This window comes from Propithecus coquereli, unplaced genomic scaffold, assembly GCF_000956105.1.
Source record: "Propithecus coquereli isolate 6110/MARCELLA unplaced genomic scaffold, Pcoq_1.0 Scaffold56, whole genome shotgun sequence".
Lineage (NCBI taxonomy): Eukaryota > Metazoa > Chordata > Mammalia > Primates > Indriidae > Propithecus > Propithecus coquereli.
This window is the reverse complement of record NW_012151507.1, coordinates 6940579-6957448: the sequence shown is the minus strand read 5'-3', so window position 1 is coordinate 6957448 and position 16870 is coordinate 6940579. Positions and strand designations below refer to the sequence as shown.

Sequence of the window (16870 nt, the reverse complement as noted above, 5' to 3'; positions counted from 1 at the left end):
GTCTTCCTCCAGGCCACGGATGGCAGTGTTGGGTAAGACAGAGTAAGGCGGTTACTCGTTGGTCAGTAAAAGTGTTTAGATCCTTTTCTTTCCTTCCAGGGCGTAGGATCTGTTTCCCAAACGTGGTAGGTCCAAGAGGTGAGAGGCAGAGAACGCCTGCGCTGATAACTTCCAGGGCTTAGACAGCCTCGTTTTCATCATGTGACTTGTCGATTCAGCAACCGAAAAAGAAAGAGCCGGTATGGTGAATGCCCAGGCTGTGCTGTGAGTATGCTCCTTTGGAATGTGCATCAGAGACAAGTATGTTCTAATAAAATACGGATAGACAGAGAAAAAGGTGGTAGCCCCTGGATTTGTTTCTGGGCCCTGGGTTTTGAGGAAATTATGAACAAATTTGGTAGAGACTATCCAGAGGTAACCAGATGGTGGCATGCTGTAAATCTTGCCTCAAGAGAAACAGCTGGGGCCAGGCATGGTGGTTCACGCCTGTAATCCAAGCACTTTGGGAGGCCGAGGTGGGAGGATTGCTTGAGGCCAGGAGTTCAAGATCAGCCTGAGCAAGAGCAAGACCCTGTCTCTACCAAAAATAGAAAAATCAGATGAGTGTGGCAGTGCGCTCCTGTAGTCCCAGCTAATTGGGAGGCTGAGGCAGGAGGATCGCTTCAGGCAGTAGTTTGAGGTTGCAGTGAGCTATGATGACACCACTGCACTCTAGCCCAGGAGACACTGCAAGACCCTTTCTGGAAAAATAAAAGGGGGGATTCTGAGACCAAGAAGTTGGAGAACCACTGCTATAAAGAACATTAATGGGATGATTGGCAACATTAGAATAAGGTTTATAGATTTGAAAATAGTACTATATTTGAAAATAAACAGCAATATTAATTTCCTGACTTTGATCATCATACTGTGATCATATAAGGGAATGTCCTTGTTTTTAGGAACTTTACACTACTTACGGGTGAAGGTGCATATATCTGCAACTTTCAAATAGTACAGAAAAATAACATATTTGTGTGTGTGTGTATTATAAAGAGAGAATGAAAAGCAAACATGGTAAAATGTTAACACTTGGGGAATATAGGTGAAGGGTATAAAAGAATGTTTTGTACTATTTTTGCAACTTTTCTATGTCTAAAATTATTTCAGCATAAAAATGTTTAAGTCTTAGTCTTGCAAAGTTCTTACAGCATTGTCCTCAGCATCATCCCTGTACTCCCACCCCCCGCCCCAGCTCCGCTGACAGGCCCTCCTGCATGCCCTCCCCCTTCCCTAACAGACACTTCAGTCATGTGACCAGTGGCATTGATTGGGATGTTTGTCTTCACGTCTGGGCGCTCCTAATGAGGCACTGAACACCTCGAGGGCAGATTCATCTTCCTGTCCCCAGGTCCAGCACCTGGGGACCTGTACATACAGGCATTAATTAGATGTTTTCTTCCTATGGCTCAGTGAATGGATGAACAAAGTAAACCCAACCGCTGATGTTATAGCTCTTAACCCCCTGGCCAGGGAGCATCTGCAGCTTATCTTTTCCTGCAGGTGTTCACCGACCACCTGCACCCCTTCTGCAGGGCCCCCTCATCTGCCTCCTCCAAGGTCCTTCTTTGCGGGGCACAAGCCTCACAACTACAGGTGGGAACAGTAGGTCTCGATACCATTCCCACCTCAGTATCTTTGTACTTCCTGTTTCTTCTGTATGGACAGCTCTTCCTGAAGGTATTTATATGGCTCCCTCCTCATTTCTTTCTGTTCTCTTAACGTCAACTCATTAAGGAGGCCTTTCCTAGCACCCTGTCTCAAATGGTGCCCTCCCCACCTCCACCCATCGCTTTCCATGCATTTGCCTCCTCTAGTTTTCTCCATGGCCCATATTAACATCTGACTGACATGTTGTATTTTTATTTTGTATATACTGATTCTTTGTGTGTCTCTCCTGAATGGAAACCCCAGCCCTAAGGACCACGTCTGCTGGCACAGGTAGCATTCTTGTATTTGTGGAACACAAGTGGTTGAACTGGAGACTTCAATTGTCTTTTATTTAGGGTGACAGGGGCGCCTCTGTTCTTGGCAACAGTTTGCGCTGCATATAGGGGTCCTCAAAGCGTCCAGGGTCTGAGTCAGCCGAGAACCTAAACACGGCTTTAGTACAGGTGGGCGTTTCCTGTGTAATGACTAAAGAATTCTCTAAAATTCCTGTGACTGCAACAACAGCTTCAGGGAGCCCTGGCTCACACCCAAGGCAGCGATCTCGTGTCCTGTGAACACGGTGGCAGCAATCCTTGCGGCATTGCTTTTGGCTATTTAGGAAGAGGGAAATAGAAATAAATGTGCCCTTTATCCCCATTAGTTTGAATTTACGTCATCTCCCTAATAACTAGTAATGATAACAATACAAATATAATTTAGCTTGTTTTTATTTCAGCAGCTGTATGTATGTTTTCCTACCTGCCCCCACACTCTGCCTCCTGATCCCCCGGTAGAGTTTTGCTAAGTACCTCCCACCCCGCTCACTCTCGGCCTGCACCCTGGGGACCCCGCTCTTGTGTCCCCCTCCCATCACTTCAGAGCTGAGTGGGGAGTGGGTCTGTCTGTGGGCCCCAGGTGTGACATCATGTGTCCCAGTCTCTGCCAGGAGGGGACACCACGGCTCTCAGAAGCCTGAAGGTAGCAACAGCTTGTCCCTCCCCTCGTCGGGTTAGATATCACGCTCACTCTCTCTTGCTCTCTGCTCAGTCAGGTATTCTCTAACCAAGTTGCTTCATGAACATGTTCTCCTCTTCCTTTTCTATACAGGTGAAGAGGAGAATGGGGGGGTGTGGGCAGGAAAGCTGGGTCCTGCCTTCCCCAGGCCCGACTGAACTTTAGAACGTCTCTGCTAACTAAACAACACTGGGCTCTACACTTTGCTTAACCCTGGGAACTGGTCATCGGCCTTTGACCTCGGTTCTCCTCTCCTGACCAGCTGCCTCCCGCCTCTGGAGCCCCAGTCGCACTTAGAGGCAAGAACCAGTTTTCGGAGCATTGCCTCGGACGCACTATCTCCACTTGCCGCCGCGGAAGATTAGCGACATGCACGCCGGTGGGGCAGCGGCCGTCGCGGCTGGAAGAAGGTAAGAGGGCGCTTGCCCTTTGCAAGCCCTCGGGCTCTGGGACTTGGCACCTTTGAGAAGACCAGGCCCCCTCGCTGTCGCAGTTATGTCAAAGACCTGTTTGGAAGACGGCGTTTCAGGCGCCCTCCCGCCCGCCCCGTCCTGGGGTGAGGCCTTCCCTGAGCCACACCTCAGAGCCCGCTCGCTCAGGAAACGTAGGCGCCTCCCCTGCGAGGAGGCTGCGCGGCGCGGCGCTCCCGGCAGCGGGCGCGCTCCCGGGGGCTCCCAGAGAGGGCAGACTGCACCTCTGAAGACGCTCCTTCTCCCGCTCGCTCCTTCTTCCGCTCGGTCTCCCCCTCCCCCTCCCCGCCCCGCAGGGTCTCAGCGACCTCTGACTAAAGGGCCTCAGCCCTGTTCCCTCTTCTCACCGGGAGACTTGCTCCTGCCTCAGCGCCACACTCACCCCTTCTCTGTCCGCGTGGTCCCAGGCTAGAGTGGGGTGGCCGCTCACCCTCCGGGCTCTTCTTTGTGCCCAACGGAGCTGCCAGGCCTCGGCCTCCACCGCATTTCCGAGTGTAGCCGAGGACACAACGGGAAACAGAAGGCGGTCGAGCTGGGGACGTGAACGGCAGGTCCCCTCTCTGCCTCACCCGGGCCCTGTATCTCCCTCAGTGCCTCCACTTCCCTGCCACGCCGGCCTCTGCTCTCGAAACGGCCGCAGTCGGCCCCAGACCATGCGAGAAGACGAGGCCCCTTGGCTGCCCCCCCCGCTTCCAGCCAGCCCCACCCAGGACCGCACACCAGCCGGGGGAAGCCCTTGGCCACCCTCTCTGTCTACAAAAATTATTACGAGAGATATTTTTCCCCGATCTTGCTGTGTTGCCCAGGCTGGTCTTAAACTCCTGGGCTCAAGCAATTTTCCCACCTGAGCCTCCCGAGTAGCTGGGATTACAGGCATTATGAGAGCCTGTATCACTTTGTTTGCTTCACTGGGTGTCCCAATTCTCCTAATTTACCACTGTCACTATCTCATTAAAAAAAAAAGTGAGATTAGCTTTATTTACCTTTAATGAAGCCATGTTGGAAGCTACTAAAAATTCCAGGCAATAAAAAAGGCTGAGGGCCTGAACGAAGGCAGTGGCAGTAAGTGGCCGGAGAACAAGGACGCAGAATTAATCAAACCTGGGGTTTGACTGAATGAGAAGGGTGGGAGGGAGGACCCGGGGTGGCCCCTGGGCTTCTGCACCAGATGCCGGGTCATGAGGGGCCCTCCACTGAGTTGGAGGACACGGAAGGAAAGCAGGTGTGTGCGCGAGAATTGCCGGTTCAGTCTGGTCATGTTGCGCTAAGGAACGAACGTGCAGAATTTCCAGGTGGAATTCCCGCAATTGATCTGCAGCTCAGTGGAAGGATCAGGGTTGGAGCTAGAGATCTGGGAATCTCCAGCACATAGACGTTGCCTGTGCTCAGCTCCTTCCTTCCTACCCCTCTGGTATTGCCGAAACCTCTGCTGCATCAGTCAAAATCCTCCCCATCCTTTAAGAGCAGGTTAAATTCCATCCCATTAGGAGGTCTCCCAGCCTTGTCTGTAAGTACTCCCCCTGCTGCCCTAACTCTTCACGGGACACCGACGTTCCCTGACGGGTTTTCATGTACACGTGTTCCTGCTGACCAATAGGAAGCTTTGCATTCTTCATTTCTCCCAGCCTGGGCCCTTGAGCACACAACATTTCTGGTAACTATCAGTTGATTCTCATCTCAGCATGACTATGTCCAAGCACTTGGGACTATCTACTTGCAAGGAGTCCAGGACTGGACTTGTCCTGGGCCCTCGTACTTGGTTCCACGCTCTCCTCCCGGCCACCCCCGTGCTATCCCGAGGCAGGTCTGGTGGGCAGTGGGGATAGAGTGTCTTCCAGCCTAGCTTAACTCAGCATTCTGTCCCCTTGTAGGAAGGTACGTCTTCTCCCCTTGCTGCTCATTGGCCTCTGGGGCTGTGTGACCTGTCACGGGATCCCTGTGGAGGACATCTGCGCAGCCAAGCCCCGGGACATTCCCGTGAATCCCATGTGCATTTACCGCTCCCCAGAGAAGAAGGCAACTGAGGATGAGGGCTCAGAGCAGAAGATCCCCGAGGCCACCAACCGGCGGGTCTGGGAATTATCCAAGGCCAATTCCCGGTTTGCCACCACCTTCTATCAGCACCTGGCCGACTCCAAGAATGACAACGACAACATTTTCCTGTCACCCCTGAGTATCTCCACGGCTTTTGCTATGACCAAGCTGGGTGCCTGTAACGACACCCTCAAGCAGCTGATGGAGGTACAATCCAAAGACCTTGTGCCTAACTTGCTAGGACCATCCTTCCGGCTTCCGTAGGTCCGGCGATTCCTAGCCCAGCACTACAGGTCACCAGGAGAGCTCACTGTGGGTTATGATTCCCTTTGAAAACCAGTTTTTAAAAAAATTAGGCAAGGAATTCTGACCTGATTGCTGCTTTGTAAATCCCTTGGGCTACCTTAAAATGGGGGAAGAAAGCCTGTGTCTCTTCCAACTTCTCTTTTTAGTTGTTCTTTCATTCATACGTGTGTTCGTTAAAACACAGGGAAAGGGAGCTTCCCCTCTGGTGACCTCAGGCACGTGGGCTCTTGCATATAAAGATCCTAGGGCTCTATATTAAGACCTGGGGTCCAGAGAAGCCAAGAGAAACCTGAAGGATGGATGTGAGAGCATTTTCTCGCTCTGGGAAGTATTGATCATTTCAGATCAGTGACTTGTTTCCCCCCACCCCTTTTTTTGTGGGAGGAAAGTGGGGCATGCTAGGAAGAAAAGCCATGGATGAAGTAGCCATTAATACCACTGGAGTAAGTCACAGATGGAAACGCTAACTCCTTAATCTGCCCTGGGCTTGGGGGTCTGGCAGTCTTTCTTCAGGTTGGATCACGCTTTGGAAGCAGACAATCAGTAGAGAGGTGCAGGCCTTCAGTGTGGTACACAGCGCTTATTTGAATCTCAGACACTAAGGTCTGTGGATCTTAGGAGGGTTTCCCTCCACGCTAGCGGCCAATTTCACTGAACTTCATCACCTTTGCTCGGTCTTCTGGGATGAATTAACCCAGCTGGCTCCAAAAGGGAACTGTAGCTTTAGAAACTCTTGAGACACTTAATACTGCCTTCTCCCTGCCCTTTGGTCATCTGTATGGTATCGATCTCAAAGCACTTCCGTATCCCCCGTGTCTCTGCACCAAACTGAGATTTTAAATGCGACCCTTCCTATAAGAACAGAAACAGAACACTGTTTCCAAACCAAGCCTGTCCTTCAGGTCCTCTTCTCTACAGAATCTTCCAATACAAGATGCCATGCCCTGGACAAGTGGGGTGGGACTGCATCTCTCTGGAGGAAAGAGAAACTCGGCACCAGCCTTCTGGTCAAAAGCATGATCCCCCAAAAAAGAAATACATACTGAAATAAAATCAGGAAAACCAGAGGCAGAGAGAACATATAAAACCAAAAGACCTTTAGTTGCCTGAGGAAAGAGTGTGGAAGGGAAGGCAGGGAGTAGCCACACCCATTCTGCCTTGGGGATGGGGTGGGGTTACAGCTTCAAAGGCTGTGACTCTTACAGCCAATCTTTAAGTCCTTTTCAACCCTGAGACTCTTATTCTGGGCTGTTTAATCCCTTGCTGATGGAATCACTCTTCTCCTTTCTCACCTCCACCACCAGTATCCCCAACAGCAGCTGGCCCCAGTAGATGCCATAAAGTGTAACAAACTTTATGTCCCTCACAATAAGGGACATTGTCCTGACTCTCCTCTCTGTCCAGAATCATCCTTCCTACCTTTCATTCTTCTTCATCCATTTATTCATTTAAAACACACGAGTTGAACATCGATGCTGTGCCAGGCACTGTGCCTGATGGAGCTCACAGCTGAGTGGCTGCCCCTGGTCAGGGTCCACGGGCACAGCCACCGCCCCCATGAGCTGGGCCTCCCACCACACCCACAACCATTTTCTTTTGACTTCTACAGGTATTCAAATTCGATACCATATCCGAGAAAACATCTGATCAGATCCATTTCTTCTTTGCCAAACTGAACTGCCGACTCTATAGAAAAGCCAACAAATCCTCCAGGTTGGTATCAGCAAACCGCCTTTTTGGAGAAAAATCCCTAGTCTTCAACGAGACCTACCAGGACATCAGTGAGGTGGTATATGGCGCCAAGCTCCAGCCCCTGAACTTCAAGGTGAGTCGTAGATGTTATTCCTAACCTCAGAGTTCTTCCTCTCTACCCAGAAAAACAGGGTCCAAGTCAACACTGCTATGCTAGCTGAAGACTGTTAGAGGGCTGTCTGCAAGTCAGACCCCCTGCAATACTTATTTCTTATTTGAAACCTGAGAAATCAATAGTGTCTATACCCCCCATTGCAGTGGCTGCTCTGAAAACGCTGTGTAAATAATCAATTCTTCATTTCATTCACCAACTTCAAATATGCACCAAAGGGTATTCTGAAGATGCCAGTCCTGTAAGATATCTTATTTAAACAGCATGGTCAAATAAAATGGGTATGTGATGCATGTTATATTCTCCTCTTGGAGACTTAGGAAGCACACGAGCCTAACAAGCGTTCTGAGAAGTTCTGTGACAGAAAAATCTATTGGCTTGTTTCAATCAGAATTTCTCAAACTTATTTGACTTCACCGCATTTCCCTCCTCCTCCCAACCCACCACCCCCACCATCATTCATGGCTTTCCATGGAACATGTTTTGGAAACTCTACTTTTGTGAGTTCATATTTTCCTAAGTCAGAGAAGATATTTTATCTTCTTTTTCCCAGACCATTTTCTCCTTTCTTCTTATTCAGTTCTTTATTTCTTCCTATTTCTCCTTTTGTTCTTTTTTTTCTTCTGATACTACTTATTAACTATATGAGAGATTCATGGCACCATGTTAGAGATGCAAGGTTTCCCTAGTTTGGGTTAGAGCGATGGCTTCTTAATCAAATGAGGGGAAAGGACAGAGGGATGATGAGCAAAATAAAATGGGGTACGGGGACATGGAGAAGCCGGTTGGGTAGGTTTGTCTCCTGTTCTCCTCAGGAAAATGCAGAGCAGTCCAGAGTGACCATCAACGAATGGGTGTCCAATAAGACCGAAGGCCGCATCACTGACGTCATTCCCACAGGGGCCATCGACGAGCTCACTCTTCTGGTGCTGGTTAACACCATTTACTTCAAGGTATTCAAAATGGCCCCGGAGAGACCCCTGGGCCTTCCTCTTGCTTTTTGGCTTGCCCTCTTTCACACCATCGGGTATGTGTAGGTAGATCCTTTCTGAGAAGTGGTCCATGCATGGTCTGGGCAGACATATAAATTTGCAGAGAGCCCAGAACCTTTAGAGCCATGGCTGCCGGGCTGAGGTCCAAGGGGGCCTGGTAGTGTCCCCAGGCTTGGGGCAGAATGTGCACACACACAAACCCAGCACACCCAGCCGCAAGGTGTACATGGTGATAAACTCTCCTATATGTGTGACGATATCTGCTGTCTAGTTAACTCCATTTTTAAAACTAGGACAAAATGACAGAGTCTATTGACAGTCCTCAGTGCTGAGATTTTCCCATCATCTGGAGCAGCGTCTACAGTGACTCAGAGTTCCCCTCGCCTGAAGCCTCTGTACGTCCAGGTGCCAGGCTCACCTTGGACTTGGCAGAATCCCTGTTGTTTGACCATGCAGCTGGCCTGGTCTTCCTCAGAGGGAAGAGTTCTAAAGACTCTTTCAACTTGATTCCATTTGGGAAGGAGAAGGAAGAAGGTAGTGGGAATAAATAACAGGTCACTGACATCAGGAGGACCAGCGGTCTAAGGCAGGTGGAATTGTGGCATCTTTTGCTCATCCTGGCACATGCTCCATATGCATTCTACCCTCCCACATGGCCCAGGGGATTAGCCAGTCACTGCTGTCGTCGGTCACTGTGTCTCTTGGGGTTTCCCTCTCCCCAAGAATAGAGTTGATGGTGTTTCCACAATGTGCATTGCCCTTTACAGTTTGCAGAACAGTTTGCCATTTGTTAGCCCTCCTGAGCCTCACAACATCACAAATGAGACCTTGGGCCACTTGGATAGGTTACTTTGTTTTAAATCCTGGCTCTTCCATTTCCAAGTGTGTGAACTTGGGTGAGTTACCTGAGACCTTTCTCTGCCCAAATTTCTGCATCTATAAAATGGTAATAATGGTACAGCTTCCTCATAGGGTTACTGAGGGGATGAATAAGTTGATGTGTGTAAAATGCTTAGACTTGGGCCTGGTGCACAGGGAACATTCTATCACCAGCTCCTAATTTTACAGATGAGAAAGCACCACTCAGAAGAGTTAAGTGACTTGTCCCCAAATCAAAGAGCCAGAAAGTGATAAGAAATGGTAATTTTCAAAAGCCTTCTATCTCAGGGTCCCTCCCACTCTGAGCGAGAAGTCAGTCAGGACTCATCCTCTGCTTGGCAGGGCTTCCAGATGACCCCCTGGGATTGTTACCTGTGTCTGGCTTTTATCCCCCAAGGCAGAGCCCAGAGCTTTGGTGGTTGGCTCTTGGAAAAAGGCTGGTGGGAGGCAGACAGCAAAAGGCAATTAGATTTAAACTCAAGAAGAGACTTGCACAGAGGCTTATAGGTTGTTCTTGGTTTTAGTTTTTATTTTTCTGATTATAAAAGCAAATATCCACTGCTGAAAACCTGAGAAATACAGAAAAGTACACAGAAAAAAAACCCACTCGTAATTCCATCACTCTGACATAGTCATTATTAACCTTTTCGTGCATATCCCTCCAATCTTTTTTCCTAATAATTATACATGTATGTGGTAATATAATGTGAATGTGTCCTGTGTCAATAAATATCCTCCTATGGATGTTTTGTTCTTCCTTTGGGATTCTCCGACTTGGTGTCTTCTTTCAGGGCCTGTGGAAGTCAAAGTTCAGCCCCGAGAATACAAGGGAGGAGCTGTTCTACAAGGCTGATGGAGAGACGTGCTCCGTGTCTATGATGTACCAGGAAAGCAAGTTCCGCTACAGGCGTGTGGCCGAAGGCACCCAGGTGCTTGAGTTGCCCTTCAAAGGCGATGACATCACCATGGTGCTTGTCTTGCCCAAGCCTGAGAAGAGCCTGGCCAAGGTGGAGCAGGAGCTCAGCCCAGAGGTGCTGCAGGAGTGGCTGGACGAGCTGGAGGAGGTGATGCTGGTGGTCCACATGCCCCGCTTCCGCATCGAGGATGGCTTCAGTTTGAAGGAGCAGCTGCAAGATATGGGCCTCGTCGATCTGTTCAGCCCTGAAAAGTCCAAACTCCCAGGTTAGTATAAGAAGGAGTTTCCTCTTCTCCCTGCCTCCAAGGCGGTCTGACCAAAATTGGAAGAGTTGGAGAAAAAACAGGAAAGAGCAGCAAGTCAGGACACCTGGATTCTGACCCGGGTTCTACTGCTAACTTGTGGAAATCCCCTTCCCTTTTGAGGCCTCAGTTTCCTCATCTGTAAAAGTGAGAGTTTGCTCTTGGATCTCCATGGGTCCAGCCGGCACTAGCACCCTGTGAGTCTGCATCTGACAGAGGAGATGGGACCAGGTGGAGAAGAATTTGAAAAGGCATCGGAATAGAGAGCAAAGAGACATATTAACAGCTGGGGACATCTGGGTCCTACAGAACAGGCCTGACATTTAATAAATAGCCTTTCGCCTGACATTCCAAAGGGCTCATGTGCTTTCCTCAAGATCACTTGGACAGATATAGCCAACCTTTCCCAGTTGTGATACTTCAGTTGACATTAAAAATAGGCAATAAAATATCTTTTTAAAAAAGATGTTTACGGGCCGGGTGCGGTGGCTCATGCCTGTAATCCTAGCACTCTGGGAGGCCGAGGCGGGAGGATCACTTGAGGTCAGGAATTTGAGACCAGCCTGAGCAAGAGCAAGACCCTGTCTTTACTAAAAAAAATAGAAATTAGCCGGACAACTAAAAATCTATATAGAAAAAAAAAAATTAGCCAGGCACAGTGGCATGTGCCTATAGTCTCAGCTACTTGGGAGGCTGAGGCAGGAGGATCGCTTGAGCCCAGGAGTTTGAGGTTGCTGTGAGCTGGGCTGAGGCCACGGCACTCTAGCCTGGGCAACAGAGCGAGACTCTTGTCTCAAAAAAAAAATAAAATGTTTACCATGTTAGGGAATTGGATTTATCTTTACTGGACTGTTTTTAAAGTTGTTCTGAAAACTAAAACTCTTGCTGGACTGGAAAGAAAGATGTTCCTACTAGATGGAGTGAGTTTTTCTTCAAGGACAGAGTCCTGTCCTCCCCACAGCCTCAAAGAGCTGAAGCCTGACACTAAATTCACAGGTGCCAGGCTGAACAAGTCCAAAGTACTTTATTATTTGTAACACATATTAATTGTAGGGGGTATCATTAGGCGAAGGTCCAGGATTCCTTCTATTTTTCAAAAAAGCCCCAGAGGACCTCTTAATTTAAACTAAATTCCTGTCTGTGGGTTGAAGCCAACTTTCTCCCTTTACACAGAGCCTTCTTTGCTTTGCCTTCCAGGTATTGTTGCAGAAGGCCGGAACGACCTGTACGTCTCAGACGCGTTCCATAAAGCGTTTCTTGAGGTGAGTACACCTCCCTTCCCTCGCTCTTCCTATGCTGCTTTTCTTATTATTCGATACAGCAGTATCTTGTGAGATTTGTAACTTTGGAGTTCTTGCTCCACTCGCTCTTGCGGTGTAGACGGCAGACGCATGAACAGCAGGACACAGCTGAGGGAAAGGCATGTTTCTAGTGCCCCTCACATCCCAGACCGGTAGTCCTCTCCTCCGTGAGGATGCTACAGCCCTCCCCCGACACACTCCCGGTGCGGTGCGGTTCTTCTACGCTCCGCTCCAGCTCCCTGTCTTGCAGCTGGTCAAGTAGGAACACAGACATTTGGAGGAGGGTGACATAGGAAAAGGAGCCAGCAAAGGCCACTAAGAAGGAATTCAGAGGAGGAGAACCAGGAGAGCATGAAGTCATGGAAACCCAGGGAGGAGTTTTAAGGGACGGGAAAGAGCATTTAGTAGGGAGACCGGAGGGTGTCCGCAGTTTACTTTGCCTGATTGTGACGGCTGGAAAGCAAAGGGAAGGTAAGAACGGGGAACTGGTCAGAGTGTGGATCAGTGTCTTAATGTGTGTTCTGGGGGACTAGAGCACTAACTACACTGCAAGAAACAAAGTTAGGCGGTCAAATAAATGTATATCCTCTTCCTGGGACAGGAACAAGACCCGCTGGCATGCTGAGGTCTGGGAAAGTGAGGAAAACAGTTGAATATTGTTACCCTAGTGTTCCCCCAGCTGAGATGCGCATGGAACCCTGTGTTAGATTAATAGCTACGTCCAGCCTATGGAACTTCTGATTCTCAAATGCTAAACTATGGACCAATAGCATTAGTCATCTCGGGAGTTTCATCTTTGGAGATTCCGGGATGGGTCCTGAGAATCTGAACATTTATAAAGCTCCTCAGGGGATGCTGACGCACAATGACATCTTGGAACCACTGGCGTAGACCATTCTTTGCGGGAGCCAGGCCGTGAGGAAAGGGAGATAGGTCAGTATCAGAGAAGTTCATAGGACTGAGGAAATAAATTGCAAAGAAGATTGTAGTCAAAGGTTTCAGAACACGGTGCTAGTAAATATGGTTCCAGGGCCCAAGCTCAGTGGGAAATGTTTGGTTTGGAGGAAAGTGGAGGAGTCAAGGGACATGAGGAAGTCAGATTAATTTCGATGGGAGTGAGGAAATGTGATAGCTTGAAAAAAACAGAAGGGTATAGTCTGAGAAAATGATGCTATAATTATAATTTCAAAGGTAGAGCAGTTCTGAGACATGGCAAGTCCAAGGTGTAGCCATGGGACTGGTTTGCTTAGAGTGTAGGTAATGCTCATTGGTTTGGATGAGTAGAAAAAAATGGGAGGGTAGGGTGCTGAATGGGTCTCCTACGAAGATATTTTAATTGTCTAGGTCAAATGGTAGCAGGACTGGGGGTGGACAGGAAGGCTGGGTGCCCAAATCCTCAGTGTGGATATAGAATCTGTAAGACAATGATGGCAACGACCTGCAGGACAACAGCAAGAGTAGAGGGATGTATCTCAGAACAAGGGATTTTACGTGAGTACTGGATTAATGGTTTGGAAGTTTAAAAAGGACATTGCTTTTACCTTCTTCCGTATGGTTTTTTTTGGAAGAAAGAACAGGAAGACTGCAAGGGAAGTTGAGTCCTCAGGGTTTTAACTCTCATTGTAAATCCTCTTGTGAGTAGCTCAGTTAGAAGTGGTCATCCCAGATCTCCTTGAAGGCTTTGAGTTACGATTAGGAAGAAGCAGAGGTCTAGATTCATTTTACCCACCTGAGCTAAACAATGATGGAAGATCCCTCCAGGGCTACTGGAACAAAGTTGTTTTCCTTAAAAACCTTAGGAGCCTATAATAAACAGGTCCCCAACTGATTGTTGATCTGAGAAGCCATTACAAACCAGAACCTGATTTAAATCACGAAAAAGCTCTACTGTGCTTGTAAATTTGTCCTAAAATGAGCATGAAATAGATAATACAGAAAGATATAGTGTAAGGAAGGAGGAAGGGGAAGGAAAAGTGAGAGGAAGGGAGAGCATGAGGGAGGAAGAAAACATTAACTAACTCCACGAAGCTCAGGGATCTGCAGTGCGTTCGTTAAGAGGCAGAAATGGAGTTTCAATGATATTCTGAGTCCCTAGGCAAAATTTCTTGAGGGTGTCTCCCTCTAGACCTGTGGCAACTCTGTGTACCATTCCAGTTCAGATACTGTTGCTTCAGTCCACTACTCCAGGAAAGACGCATCTCATCCAGCCAGAGGCCCCTTTCCTTTCCACAGGCCCTAGGTCCTGAGTGGCTGCTGTTTGCAGTAGCTATAACTGGGACCCTTATGCTCCCAAACTATTTCAATTATAGAATTCTGATCTTGAATCAAAATCTCTTTTAGCAGCTTGTAACAAAAAGAAAAAAAAAAAAAACGTCTGTAACACCATGTACAATGGTGCCAGCCAGAAATGACCATCGTGACAATCTGTGCACATGCAGATTTTGGGTTCATGCATTACATGAATGGAACCCTTGCACTTGTTACCTAGCATAAGACCTGGACCGACGCAAGTGCCTCACGTTCACTGGATGAAAGAATGAGTAAAGCAGGGTTCCAGAGGGCACCCAACCTGACGCACCTGTACTTTTTACTGGAAAGCGGCCTTTTGGGGAATTGCTGTGTTTGTGGATGATTTACCTGCCAGTATGAACTGCAGAGTGGCTAATGTAGCAGTTTTGCTTCCTATGTGATCTGCAGGTAAATGAGGAAGGCAGCGAAGCAGCAGCGAGTAGTGTCGTCTTGATTGCTGGCCGCTCCCTGAACCCCAACAGAGTGACCTTCAAGGCCAACAGGCCCTACCTGGTTTTTATAAGGGAAGTTCCTCTGAACACTATTATCTTCATGGGCAGAGTAGCCAACCCTTGTGTTAAATAACTAAAGTGTTCTTACTCTTTGCACCTCTTCCTACTCTGGTTTGTGAACAGAAGTAAAAATAAACACAACTACTCCCATCTCACAAATATCAATGGACTGTGACAACCTGAAATGAAGACAACGAAAAAGGGAAAAGGATAGAGACGCTATTGGGGCATTTGAAAAGATGATGCTTTCAATTGTTCTCCACCCAGGGACATGTCTGGGTCAAGAGAACGAAAGAGGGAGATACGTCACTACTCCATCCTGAAAGATGGCACACATCCAGAGAGGGCAGGGGGAGCGTGGATTCTCAGTATTCTGTCACATGAAAAAAATCCAAAAAGTTAAACAAACTAATCTTTATATACAGAAAAGACAGATTCAAATCTGAGTATTAAACCATTTAATTCTCAAACACTCACATGCATAATGTTCTTTTACACAGTGTTAAAATAAAGAGGAAAATGCATTTTTATACAAACAGAATTTCAAGTATACATTAATAGACTTTTCAGATTGCTAACCAAGTTGCTAAGATTCCATTCACATTGTTCTTAAAGCTGTTCAACGAGAAAGCTTTTGCTAAACTGCTTTAAATATGTTTATATAAACACATATTTTCACTCTTTCTTTGAATCTCCCTCCCCAATCCCAGTCTCTGCCCACCCTCCTGCCCTCCCCCACCCCTGGGGCTCTAGGAGACATGCAACCCCACCAAGGACTATTGGCTTGTCGTCAGGGGAAGGACAGAATCCACAGGAGGAGAGACCGAGAACACCTGTTAAATTAAGGGAGAACAAATCTGATACTTAGAAATGACACAAATCAGGACTATACCTTACAGCCTTTGTGTTTTGACTTTTAATCAAAAAAACTCAGCCTCCCACAAAACAACACAGAAGTTTCTGATAATTTGGTAGCTGAGAAAATAACTTAACATTAGGTATTTTTTTCCCCAGTGAAACTTCCAAAATCAGGACAGGCATTTTGAACTCTTTTTCAATTGGATGGTTGTTTCTTTTTCCCTTTGACAAGGAGTGGGGGCAGCTTAAAAATGGATGTCATTATATTTGTGTTTACATTAAGGAATTTGGTTAATTTCATAGGGTCTGGCAAGAGTTCTCCCTCCTTGACTCTCCTCCTGAAGTAATCTGGCTTCAGGGCTGGGAACGGTCACTCTCCTTAGGAATTAAAGTGCATTTTTTTCAGTAAAAGGGGATAAGGGGAGGTTGTGGTTTACATTTAAGTGATAATGATTAAAGGAGGGTGGGGTGAGAGAAAATCCTATTCCTATATATAGGTATTTATAATTAAGGTCATAATAAAAACTGATATTCTTAGGAAATCAGATGCACAAAGCCAGTCCAGCACCCTCAGTGGCCAAGAGCGCTAGCCTGGCTCACTGACTGCTCCTGGGCATCTTTATTATTAATGGAGTAGTTGCTTCAGATGAAAGACATAAATCTCAAATGTTAGTTTTTTCAAAGGGAAAAAACAGACCGGTAGATTCTTAAAGTTAAAAATATTCTATTCCGTTTCCCTTTCAGGGATAACAACATTTTAGAAATTGATTGTCTGTTTTATTACGAATCCTACTCAATTAGCAAGTTGTAAAAAAAATGCTGTTAGATCTAAGTTTGCGGCTTACAAATATTATGGTAGCCTTTAAAAACTCAGGAAGAGGTGGGCATAGACGATCCTTGCTATCAATCAATATCAACTGAAAGGAAGTGAAATTTTCCTATGATCTCTTTATTTGATAGCTACCACCAGAATCCAATTTTCTGACTAGTTTCCTTTAAATGCTTTACTATTTCTTGGGGAAGAAAACCCCAGAGTTTCCAAAGAGAAGTAAATGCTACATTATCAGCTATACAAAGAACTGATGGGCTCACTGTGAGAAGGGGTGGGGGAACTCGTCCTGGATTCTGGCCTCTGAGTCCAGTGTGATCTGCTTTTCACAGTGACCAGTGGGAAGGCACAGTGCCAGGGACAGGTAGATGGGGGACAGCTGTCACCCATCATGTAAGCACCATAGAGAACAGCTGGATAGATTTCTTTCAGACTATGTCCATCTGAAGGAAACCAAATTTCTGCTACATTGACTTTTCTATCTTTGAACCCTCAGCCTTCTCTTCTCTTAGAGGCAGAGCATAAGTGAGTCCCGCTCTGAAATTATGAGGAGCCAGGAAATCTAAATGCTCTTCCGATGTACTTCTCCCTTTATTTACTTAGACTGACGTGCAA

The 16870-nt window shown here is 47.3% G+C and overlaps 1 protein-coding gene across 1 annotated transcript; it reads left to right on the top strand.

Moving 5' to 3' along the window:
* Positions 1–2932: 2932 nt before the first annotated feature.
* Positions 2933–14725, top strand: SERPINC1 (serpin peptidase inhibitor, clade C (antithrombin), member 1). The gene is made up of 7 exons (XM_012657764.1): positions 2933–3113; positions 5045–5414; positions 7123–7338; positions 8193–8330; positions 10040–10430; positions 11664–11728; positions 14465–14725. Exons 1-7 carry the CDS (start codon positions 3073–3075, stop codon positions 14639–14641), a joined length of 1398 nt encoding a protein of 465 aa, XP_012513218.1. The 5' UTR covers positions 2933–3072; the 3' UTR covers positions 14642–14725.
* Positions 14726–16870: the final 2145 nt, after the last annotated feature.

Excerpts from the sequence above, each read along its gene's own strand:
- SERPINC1 (XM_012657764.1), top strand. The coding sequence starts at position 3,073 with ATGCACGCCGGTGGGGCAGCGGCCGTCGCGGCTGGAAGAAG. Across the intron at positions 3,114-5,044 it reads GCCGTCGCGGCTGGAAGAAG|GAAGGTACGTCTTCTCCCCT; the intron begins GTAAGAGGGCGC and ends GTCCCCTTGTAG. Across the intron at positions 8,331-10,039 it reads TTAACACCATTTACTTCAAG|GGCCTGTGGAAGTCAAAGTT; the intron begins GTATTCAAAATG and ends GTCTTCTTTCAG.